The sequence below is a fragment of the Chlorocebus sabaeus genome, chromosome 19 (assembly GCF_047675955.1).
Source record: "Chlorocebus sabaeus isolate Y175 chromosome 19, mChlSab1.0.hap1, whole genome shotgun sequence".
Lineage (NCBI taxonomy): Eukaryota > Metazoa > Chordata > Mammalia > Primates > Cercopithecidae > Chlorocebus > Chlorocebus sabaeus.
In genome coordinates, this window is record NC_132922.1 from 27,751,918 (window position 1) to 27,764,297 (window position 12,380).

The window sequence follows — 12,380 nt, forward strand, 5'->3', positions numbered from 1 at the left end:
ATAGTTGACAAAGTTCCTGACCTCAGATTCTTTCTCACCTCAGAAGAAGGTAGATCTGCAGGAGCCATTGACTCTATCATTCCTGGGCAGATTTAATGCAATCAATGTTACCTGTCAGTAATTGTTTTCCCCTGATTACTGAGAACTGCTGCCCCCACCCCCAACCCCCGCTTTATTGGCTACAATTTTCTCAATGATTTTAGGATAACCACAAGCAGAATGTGACTCTGCATTAGTAAAGCAATGCCCTTAAAGATCCAAAGGGCACAAATATTTTCTCCTATTATATGATCTTCAAATGACATGCTTATATATTTCTGGCATAATTTTATAATTATGTTTTCTTTTTCATTCAATCTCTGTTCTTTATAGTCCTTAAATCAGTAGTTTCTTTTAAGTGGTGTGCTAGGAAACTGGATGAGAAAACCTCTCAGAACTTTATACAAATAGAGGAAACAGACTGAGAAAGAATCTGAAGAACACACACATAGAAAAATGCTTTTGGACGGTAATTTTAGCTGAGCACAGGACCTCCCACTGATTTAAAGCCTAGCTAGGCTGGGCACAGTGGCTCACAACTGTAATCCTAGCACCTTGGGAAGCCAAGGTGAGAGGATAGCTTGTGGCAAGGAGTTTGAGACCAGCCTGGGCAACATACTGAGATCCTGTCTCTAAAAAACAAACAATAAAAATAAAAAATTCAGATCAAAGTCATCACCTGAGAGGGTCTTGGCACTTTCCATCGCAGGCACTCTTGGGAGGGAAGCAGGCCGGCTGGTTGAAGATGTTCTTAACAGATGCTCTGTACAAAGTAGAAAGGATCCCAATAAAGACATCTGATGCTGAACTTTAAAGTAATAATGGTACAAAGAAGGTGAGTTTCACTTCTTTCAACCTTGAATCTCATCCTTCTTCTCAATCCAGGGAACTTCAACAATTTCCCATAGTCTGTTTATCCAAAACAACTCGTGTATACACAGAACACAGTAGAACATCCCATTCAATGTTTTATCTCTAGGAATGAGACGCCCCACACAGACGAATACTTCTAAATTCCGGGCTGCCACTTACCTGTTTGATGCAATTCCACCAAAATTCAAAGATCCTCTACTGCAACTAGGTCTAAGCTACAAACTAAATAAAAGCTTTGCCTTCACGTGCCTACAGTTAGTGTGGAAGCTATACATATTAATATATACAACCACAGACAAGTCAGGATGGGATAATTAGAGTAACAGAAATGACAAAAGTATTATCAAACCACAGAGAAGACATTCTCTTTGATTTCAGGCAGCAGGGAAGGCGCTTCAAAAAAACCAATGACATTAAGTTGGGCCTTACTGAAAAAAGGTGGGGAACTATATTTTAGCCGACAACAGTCAGAGAAAGGTACAAAGACATTCAAGTTAGAGAATAAAGGCAAGTATGGCTAAAACATGGGGTATGTGGAAAATAAATAGGACAGCACGGAAAGGGGCTTTAAAGGAGGATGAGGCTCATTAAGGAAAACCTTCATTACCTGACATGTGGACTTTAGTCTGAGGGCAACAAGGAAGCGTCAAACATTTCTGAGCCTTCAGGGAAGGACACAATCAGATATTGCTTCGACCATCTCCAGCTTCACCTTGTTCTACTCCTCCCTTGTTCTCTAAATACAAGCTGTCTTGGGAGTTCCTTTAGTACCCTGAGCATTGGCACCAGCTGTCCCCTCACCTCCTCCTCTGTTCCCTCCTAATCCTGGCTAACCTGATCACCCTTCAGGTCTCAGTTGAACATCACTTCCCTGGGACCTGCTTCCCTGCCAGCACCCGCCAAACACAGACCGGAGTTGCCCTGCTGACTCTCTTCCTGCACACTTCTTACCTAGGGCTACAACCTGACAAGACTCTTCAGACCAGGACACAGGGAGACAGTCACAAGGACAATCAGAATTGTTCTTTCTGGTTAGCGTCTGGTGTGTGACTGGGCTAAGAGAAAACACCAAACCTTGTATGTAATGAAGACTCTCAGCCAAGAATGTCCACCAATCCTTTTTAAGAACTGACAATTTAAACATGATCCCTCCTAAAAATATAATGATGTCAAAAGTAATGGCATATCATGCTATCTCTTAAGGATAACACATATTCTTCACTCCAAAATTTCCTTTCTCTTCTTTTTCTTCCTCCTTCTCCTCCTTCCTCTTCTTCTTGCTCTCTCATTTTTTGTTTTTTGTTTTTTGTTTTTTTGGGGGGCTGGTGGGGGGGGGGAACAGGGTTTCTCTCTATTGTCCAGGCTGAAGTGCAGTGGCGCAGTCTTGGTTCGCTGCAACCTCTGCCTCCCAGGCTCAAGTGATCCTCCTGCCTCAGCCTCCCAACTGGCTGGGACTGCAGGTGTGAATCACCACACCTGACTGGTTTTTGTACTTTTTGTAGAGACGAGGTTTCACCATGTTGCCCAGGCTGGTCTCAAACTCTTGAGCATCCTGCGTTCAAGTGATTTTCCCACCTCAGCCTCCTGAGTAGCAGGGATTACAGGCGCCTGCCACCACACCAGGCTTATTTTTGTATTTTCAGTAGAGACAGGGTTTTGCCATGTTGGCCAAAGTGCTGGGATTATAGGAGTGAGTCACTGCACCCAGCCTCATTTTTTTTTCTTTCTTTTTTTAAGACAGGACCATGCTCTGTTGCCCACGCTAGAGTGCAGTGGCATGATCCTGGCTACTGCCACCTTGACTTCTCAGGCTCAAGTGATCCTCCCACCTCAGCCTCTTGAGGGGCTGGGACTATAGGTACGCACCATTGGCTAATTTTTTGCAGAGATGAGGTCTCACTATCTTGCCCAGGCTAATCTTGAACTACTGAGCTAAAGCAATCCTCCAATCTTGGCCTCCCAAAGTGCTGGGATTATAGGCATGAGCCACCAAGCCCAGCTAAAATTTATTTTCTAAGGGTATGAGGAACATTTGGTTATAATTATTTACTACTTTGGAGGCCTAGGGGAGTGGAAGGATGAGCTTAACAAAGATGGGATGTATATAGCTAAAGAGTCCCTACAGTGTTCTTATCTTGAACAAACATCATCTCTGTGCAAAGAGCCCATAAGCAAGCATCAATCAGAATTCTGAACTCTGTTGGCAGTTGGCATTTATCCATACAGGAAGAGTATATTATGCACAAAATCTGACAGACAAAACAAAGTCAAAAGAACATGGAAATAGTAAAAAACAAAAATCAATTTACATTTAATCAAATTTTCCATTCTACAATTTTGAAATGGTGGTTATTTCCCTAAAAATTTTAGTCTCCCAAAGAAAAACACAGCAAGTTAAGAAAGTGAAAATGAAGGTTGAAAAGACAAATAAATCAAAACAAGGTGCTTGTTATAGACACAGGCATAAGCCTTGGTCATTCTCTACATGAAAACGTGTCTAAGTTTTTACAATGCACACTATAGGCACAATTGCAAAAAAAAGTTCATGAAATGTATTGCTGATACATGTGCCCAATGTTGGCTGAGTCTGTTTCTTACTGCATGGTTAAGGATCCAAGTCTGCCTCAATTTGACAGACTGTCTCGGTCACAGCCCCGCACCTACTTTTTGAAAATACATAAAAACGCACTGAGAACCCAAACAGGTTATTCTTTTAAAAATTATTTGTGTTAAATTTTAACAGCCACAATCCAGACTGCTGCCATTTCATGAAGTATTTCCACTGTGAGAATCAAATCTACCCAGAGGCATTTGTCACAGTAAAAACACAGGTTCATTTACCTACTCTACTAAGTAGGCTGGCTTCCATGTTCATGTCAAACTGTTGGTTTATCTCTCTTCAGGAAATAAGATTAGTGTATTACAATTGAGTGTAGCAGGCAGGAGATATTATATTTACAGTAACAGATTCTATTCTACTGCCATGTGGAGCTATTCTTGTCTTCATTCATTCATTAAACAAAAATCATTTGGGTGTCCACTACTTGCCAGGCACTTGGCTTGGTGCAAAGGTCTGAGAAAAAAAGAAAGGAGACAGCAAACTTGATCTCATGGAATTTGGAGTCTAGAGTAGAAGCAAACATTCAAAAAGTCATTACGAGTGAGGGATGCTAAGAAAAAAACAAGTACCAGGGGTTCTGGGAACATAGCGGGCACCGTGACCCGGTCTTAAGGGGAGAACAGGAAAGGTCTCCTCAGGAAATGACAGCAAAGTTGAGATTAGAAGGATAATTAATAGTTTTTATGCAGGCAAAGGAGAGCTTAGAAGAAAAAGAGTGTTCCCAACTGAGTGCTTAGCATACCCCCAAAGAAATCTAGGACACTGTGGTGATGTTCAGAGGGAGGGGAAGAGCAGAGTGAGGTAAGCCTTCAAAGGTAGGCCAGAGGGCCAGCTCAGGCAAGCGTGAGTCACATAGGCAAACTCCAGGTTAAGGTGTTTGAACTTTATCTAGTTGGCAAAGTGGAGCCAATGGAGGTTTTACCACGTTAGCATTTTTCTGGCTGCAGCAGATTGGAGAGGGGTAACAGTTTATACAGGACAATGAGTTAGAGTGTACAGGTAAGAGATGATGGTGACTTGGACTTGGGTGGTACCAGTGAGTATGTGGCGTACACAGATTCAAGGGCTCTTTGATGCAGCAGAATCAACAGACTTGCCGACAGATGGATATGAAGGTAAAAAGGAAGGAGGTACCACATATAGAGGTAAGACAGGTGAGGAGGATTATGGAAGGAAGAAATGTGAATACACTTAATTTGAGAACCCTTTGAGATACCTAGGGAAAGATGTGGACCAGGCAATAAGAGAGAGTGCAAAAGAAAAGTCTGATGTGAATATATTGTTTGGAAACTGTAAGCACATAGGTGATGGCGTGGGAGTGCACTTGGTGACATGGAGGTTACTGGTAATCTTGGTCACGGCAATTAATTCAATACACTGGTGGGGACAAAAATAAGATTAGAATGTGCTGAGGAGGGAGTGGGAGACAGGAAAGATGTGGAGATAAATTGAGCAAGAGTAAGGAAGAAAGTATAGCAGCTAGTGGGCAAGAGAGGGAGGATTTTGTTTTTCTTAACAAAGGAAAGATGTATTTTTAAATGACAGAAAGGAGCTAGCCGGTAAAGAGCGTAAAGTTGAAGATACAGGAGAAGGAAATAATCCATCAAGAGCATAAGGTTAACAGCATCTGAGAAAGTCCAAGAGGAGCAGATCCAGGGCTCAGATAAAGGGATAAACGTAAACAGAGATACATTCTGATTACTTCAGACAGATACGTAACATGGGCATACTAGGTCTGCTAGTTAATTCTAATTGCAGAAATAGTTACAGGTAGTTTTGCCTTTATTGTTTCCCAAATCAACTTTATAGGCAAATAGATTTTAAAATAGTAGCTTTTGCTGATTGAAGCCAAGTGGGCCAGCTAAAATTTGGTAGAAAACCCAGTCTTACTGTCTTGAAGAACTAGACAACATATCCTGGGACAACCACAGCAGATGGAAAGTGAGGGTGTGGCAAAAATACCAGAAAGGGAGAGCCACGAAAACAGAGCCAACAGTTTGTATATAAACTCTGTTCAAATCCTTCACTGACTTGTGAAGTCCACAAGTACTCATGCTCCAAAGAGCTGAATTACGCACAAAATAATCGAACAGGTATTTCAGTTGCAGGGAGTTTGGAGTCTGAGGTGAGCCAAGTTAACTGCTTGCTAAAACAAAAACTAATATTCTGCAGAGAAATATAATAGAATCAAGTCTCTCAGCCAGGTGCAGTGGTTCTCACCTGTAATTCCAATACTCTGGGAAGCTGAGGCAGGAGGAGCATGAGCCCAGGAGTTTGAGACCAGCCTGGGCAACACAGCAAGACTCCATCTCTACAAAAACATTAGTCGGACATGGTGGTGCACACCTGTAGCCCTAGCTACTTGGGGAACTGATGTGGGAGGACGGTTTGAGCCCAGGAAGTCGACACTGCAGTGAGTGAGGATCACACCACTGCACTCCAACCTGGGTGACAGAGCGAGACCCTGCCTCAAAAAAAAACAAAAAACAAACCAAAAAAACTCTACAATATGTGATCCTTACACCCAAGACACAACTCAAAATTACTAGACATACAAAGAAAAAAGAAAATGAGCCATACTCAAAAGAAATGGAAACCTACCTGAAGATGGCCTATGTCCTAGAAATAGCAGAAAAGAACTTAAAAGCAGCTATTACAAATATGACCAATAAAATACACCCTCAGTGAATGAATAAATAGGAAAACTCAGTGGAAAGCATTGTAAGAGAGTTCTAAGATGAAACGCAAAGGACAGCCTAAAACTGAAATTGGAACAGGCATTAAGAAAAGCCCTCCGGGCCGGGCGCGGTGGCTCAAGCCTGTAATCCCAGCACTTTGGGAGGCTGAGATGGGCGGATCACGAGGTCAGGAGATCGAGACCATCCTGGCTAACATGGTGAAACCCTGTCTCTACTAAAAAAAAAATACAAAAAACTAGCCAGGCAAGGTGGCGGCCGCCTGTAGTCCCAGCTACTCGGGAGGCTGAGGCAGGAGAATGGCATAAACCTGGGAGGCGGAGCTTGCAGTGAGCTGAGATCCAGCCACTGCACTCCAGCCTGGGCGACAGAGCGAGACTCTGTATCAAATAAAATAAAATAAAATAAAATAAAATAAAATAAAATAAAAGCCCCCTGGAAAACTATTCCCCACTCTAAACACAAAGTATTACTGGAGAAACTGGAAGCCTGTTCTGCACTGGGGGTAATCACAACAACAACAAACCTCAAACCCAGCCCAGCTCCTGAGCAGATTAACTCAAACTCCCACATTTAAAGATCTAAGTAGAAGAAAAGAGGTGTCCATTTCAAGGCATAAAAATCAATCTACTATCCATGTAAGATGTCTAGCTTTCAATAAAGAATTGTAAAATATACAAAAAGCCAAGAAAAAGCCCACATCCCAGCTCACTACACCAGGACACAAAGTAATCAATAAAACCAAATGGCACAGATGTTGGATCTATAGGGCATTTAAAATAACTATGATTAATATATCATTTTATTTATTTATTTTATTTTTATAGAGATGAAGTCTCACTATGTTGCTCAGGCTAGTCTTAACTTCTTGGCTCAAGCAATCTTCTTGCCTTGGCCTCCCTGAGTGCTGGGATTACAGGTGTGAGTCAGTTTCCAGCCTCAGCCTTAAAAAGAAAGGAAACTGTTTCATGCCACAAAATGGATGAACCTTGAAAACATGATATTAAGTGAAACAAAGTCTCTAAGGGAAAAGGCAGATAATATGCAAGATTGGCTAGGATTTCCTACTTGATTTTCTCTTATAGTTTCCATCTCTCTGCTAAAATTAGACAAATAAAACTGTGAAAACCATATCTCTGGTTTTCAACTGTGGGCAAATTTGCCCCCCCAGGGGATTATTAGAGTATCACCCCCATTTCCCCAGTTGTGACAATAAAAAATTAGAGACATTTTTGGTTGTCATAACTGGGGAGATGGGGGTGACACTGGCACTCTGGTGGGTAGAGAGCAGGGATATTGCTAAACTTCCTGTAATGCACAAAACAATCCTCCACAACAGACAGTTATGTGGATGCCAATAAGGGCAAGGTTGACAAATCTTAACCTAAGGCAACCACTGAAAGAATTTAATGGATACAAATAATAACTCAACAGGAGAGATAAAACAAAGTAATAACAAATGGTCAATGGACCCAAGAGAAGGCGGAAACAGGAAAAAGAAACAGAACAGTGGGTCAAATAGAAAACACGACAAGGTGGTAGATTTTAATCTCACCATAACAATAATCATATTAACTGAGAATGGTCTAAATCCACCAATTAAAAGACAAAATGTCAGAAGGAATAAAAAAGAAAGACTAAACTATATACTGTCTACAAGAAACTTACTTTAAAGACATATATTTAAATTAAATTAAAAGGATAGAAAAAGATATATCATGCAAGCACCAACAGAAGGTTGGAGTAGCTATATCAATATCAGAAAAGAAAGACTTCAGAACAAGGGATATTATCAGAGATTTAAAAAAAAAAAAAAAAAAAAACCATAAAAATAAAGGGGCTAGTTCTCTAAGAAGACATAACACATTCCCAAATGGGTATGCATCTACCAACAGAGCTTTAAGATACATGAGGCAAAAACTGATAGAACTAAAAGGAGAAATAGAAATCCACAACCAGACTTTCAGAGTTCAAGACTATTCTCTCAGTAATTCCTAGAAACAAGCAGACAGAAATGAGTAAATATAGAAGACCTACACTTGAACAATACAACCAACTAGATCTGATATTTATAAAATATTCTGCCCAAAAACAGCAAAATAAAAACATGCTGCCAAGTGAGAGAAGCCAGACTTAAAAAAAAAAAACTGTATGCTGTATGATTTGATTTATATTATAGTCTAGAAAAGGCACCACTATAGGGATGAAAAACGTATCAGTGGTTGCTAGGGAATGGGGTGTATGGAAGGGGTTGACTACAAAGGGGTAGCATGAAGGAATTTTGGGGGTGATGGAACTCTTGAGTACAGAACTGTGTAACTATGATGACAGACAAATGGCTATGCGTTTGTCAAAACCCACAAAACTGTATACCAGAGAGTGTAAATTTTACTGTATATACATTTTAAAAAAAACACAAAAAACAGAACAGTGGGGAGGGAGGGGGAGGAGGGGAGGAGAACAGAATGCGGACTATGACAAATTAATCTAACTACATTACAAAACCATGACAGACCAACTGAAGGGAGTAGGGAAAAAGGAACTGGCTTAAGTAACTTTGTATATGTATATTAAGGTTGAACAAATAAATAAATATACTGCAGATAATGAGAGCCAGGTTTCTCAACCCCAAAAGAAAGAAGTTATAAGTAAGGAAAGGGAAAATTCTGGAATGAACCCATTGGTGATGGCTTGGAGTCAGGTATCAGTACAAACTTACAGCTCTTGATAGATAGGCAGACAGACAGAGAGATAAATAAGATAGGTAGACAAGTAGGTAGGTGGGTGGGTGGGTGGACAGGTAGATAGACAAGATAGGTAGGTAGGTAGGTAGACAGACAGACAGACAGATAGGATAGATAGTGTATATCCATGGGTTGGTACATATACATACAATTTCCCTAGTTCTATCCAGAGAGGGACTAAAGGCTGTGAAACCCCAGTAGCAATGAGCACATCTAGCACCTGAATCTTGGTTTCTTTTTTTTCTTTTTTTTTTGAGATGGAGTCTCACTCTGTTGCCAAGCTGGAGTGCAGTGACACGATCTTGGCTCACTGCAACCTCTGCCTCCCAGGTTCAAGCAATTCTCCTGCCTCAGCCTCCTGAGTAGCTAGGACTACAGGTGCATACCACCACGCCCAGCTAATTTTTGTATTTTTAGTAGAGACGGGGTTTCACCATGTTAGCTAGGATGGTCTGGATCTCTTGACCTCATGATCTGTCCACCTCAGCCTCCCAAAGTGCTGTGATTACAGGCATGAGCCACTGCACCTGGCGTGGATCTTGGTTTCTAAATACTATTCTCTAACAAAAGTAACCAGAACTTGGCCAGGCGCGGTGGTTCACGCCTGTAATCCCAGCACTATGGGAGGCCGAGGTGGGTGAATCACGAGGTCAGGAGTTCGAGACCAGCCTGGCCAACATGGTGAACCCTGTCTCTACTAAAGATACAAAAAAATTAGCTGGGCATGGTGGCGCGCACCTATAATCCCAGGTACTTGAGAGGCTGAGACAGGAGAATCACTTGAACCCAGGGGTTGGAGGTTGCAGTGAGCCGAGATCAAGCCATTGCACTCCAGTGACAGGGTGAGACTCTGTCTCAAAAAAAAAAAAAAAAGAAGAAGAAAAAAAGTAACCAGAACTCCTTAGAGAAATGGTTGACTCCAGGGCTGGTGCAGGAAAAAAAAAAAAAACAAGATGGGGCTGGAGCATCTCGTGGTGCCAGAAAGTACTTCAGGGGTAGAGGGAAGGTGCACTGAAAGAACAAGGAATCGATGTGAAAAATCTCTCAACAGCTACTGATGGAATAATCTGACAACAAAACAAATAAAAATGGTAGTAGATTATAATCCAAAGAATAAATATCCATGAGTCTATACCAATATAAATGAGTGATGTCAATAGAATACATATAAATAATTCCTTACAGATGGAATGAGGAAATAGAAAGCCACTACTGAAACACCACAGTAATAACTGTTGTGTGCAAAATGCATAAATAAGTGCTGAAATCAGTGAGAGAAAGCTTAAGAAGGAACAAAACTGATATAGTCTAGGTGTCTGTCCCCTCCAAATCTCATGCTCAAATGTAATCCCCAGTGTTGGAGGTGGGCCTGGTGGGAGCTACGGGTCATAGGAGCAGATCCCTCATGAATGGCTTGGTGCTGTCCTTGTGAGATCTGGTTACTTAAAAGTGTGTGGCACCTCTCTCCTCTCTCTCATGCTCCCCCTTTCTCCATGTGACATGCCTGCTATTGATTTGTCTTCCACCATGACTGTAAGCTTCCTGAGGCCTCACCAGAAGCTGAGCAGATGCTGGCACCATGCCGCCTATAGAGCCTGCATAACTGTGAGCCAATTAAACCTCTTTTCTTTATAAGTTACCCAGCCTAATGTATTTCTTTACAGCAATCCAAGAACGGACTAACACAAAGATATTTACTAATTCCTAGCAGACAATCACCAAACCAAGTGAACAAGGTTAATTTAACATCAGAAGTAACAGGACACGTCAATCTCATGTACTCCTGATAAAATAACTTGAAAAGGACACATCACCTCCGCAGTATCCCTTCCATTAAAACATAAACTCAGGCTGGGCATGGTGGCTCACAACTGTAATACTAACACTGTGGGAGGCCAAGGTGGGCGGATCACTTGAGGTCAGGAGTTCAAGGCCAGCCTGGACAACATGGTGAAACTCCATCTCTACCAAAAAAGACAAAAAAATTAGCTGGGTGTGTGGTATGCGCCTGTAATCCCAGCTACTCGGGAGGCTAAAGCAAGAGAATTGAACCCGGGAGGCGGAGGTTGCAGAGTGAGGCCTTATCTCAAAAAACTCAAAAAACAAAACAAACAAAAAAACGAAAAAAAAAAAAAAAAAAAAAACAAAACCCATAAACGCAACTTAAATCAGAAGACAATATCAGACAAGCCCATACTGAAAGACATTCTGCAAAATAACTGACAAGTATTCTTCAAAAGTATTGAGGTCATGCGAGACAGGGAAAGAGTGAGAAGCAGTTGCAGACTGGTGGAGACTAATGAGGTAAGACAACTAAATGGAAAGTAGGAGCCTCGATTTGATCCAAGAATTTAAAAAGGACATTAGTGGAAAAACTGGTAAAATCCAAATAAATTCTGTAGCTTAGTTAATAATATTTTACTGATATTAATTTCTTACTTTTGATAATTGTTCTACAGTTATGTAGGATGTTCCTATAAGGGAAGCTAGAAGGAACTATAATATTTTTGTTAAGTCTAAACTTATTTCAAAAGGAAGAGTTTAAACATACAGAGAGACAGAACACCTTAAATACTGATATACATGCTGAAGGGTAGTGATTATAACTTACTGTGTGATAAAGCAAATATAAAAGAATGCCACAGAATCTAGGCTGCATGTGGATAATTCACAGCACAACTTTTTGCAACATTTCTTTACGTTTGAAAATTTTTATCATAATATGTTGGGGAGAAAACAGGAGCCGAGATATTCTGATTTTTACCAAGAACCACAGGGAAGAGGAAGAAGAAGGAGAAGTGACTAAATATGCAATTAGACTGTAAAGTGAAGTGGGGTAGGATTTCTATCTCATTGTATCCTGGGACTTTCATGGCCTAAGGCTAGATCTAAAGCTGAGGCAAAATCTGATTTAGAGTAAAAAAAGACAATTCTCTGAAACTTTTTGAGCAGAAGGTTTGGCTTTCCAGTAAAACCTCCTAATTTTATATAAATTTATGGCATGTATCCTTAACATAAATCATTTTTTTCAAAATACTCAGTTTACAAAAATCTTTAACCTCAAGTAACACAATTTAGACAGGTAATAATGGTATGAATTTCCTTACAGAACACAACTACACTTGGACTAACCAACTTCTTAAGATATCTATATGCCTGAGCTGAGAGACACAGTGATAGTGTCACACTGACACTGGGCAATCCCAGGCTTCTCAACCATTTACACCAGCCAGCCGAGGTTTATGCTTAACATTCTGGAGCTCATCTGGTCACTGTGCACTTTTCAACTACCTGTATCCATGTAGCAGGTAGCAGAATCTGTGCTTTTCAGCTTAGGGCACAAATGCTAATATTCATATACTATCTACAAAGATTCACTAAGGTGGCACCAGTCATGACCCTAGCCAT

At 40.9% G+C, this 12,380-nt stretch overlaps 1 protein-coding gene across 11 annotated transcripts in view; it reads right to left on the reverse strand.

Annotated features, from left to right (window-relative positions):
- The window catches only part of SPECC1L (sperm antigen with calponin homology and coiled-coil domains 1 like), a 143,171-nt gene that overhangs the window by 51,350 nt on the left and 79,441 nt on the right, over positions 1 to 12,380 (reverse strand). For all 11 annotated transcript variants that reach the window (XR_012089524.1, XM_037994800.2, XM_037994798.2 and 8 more), the window contains one exon: positions 719 to 802. Coding sequence is in view for 10 of the 11 variants with exons in the window: in XM_037994800.2 (XP_037850728.2) it covers positions 719 to 802 (84 nt within the window). In the remaining variant the exon portion in view is untranslated. The remainder of the gene's footprint in view (positions 1 to 718; positions 803 to 12,380) is intronic.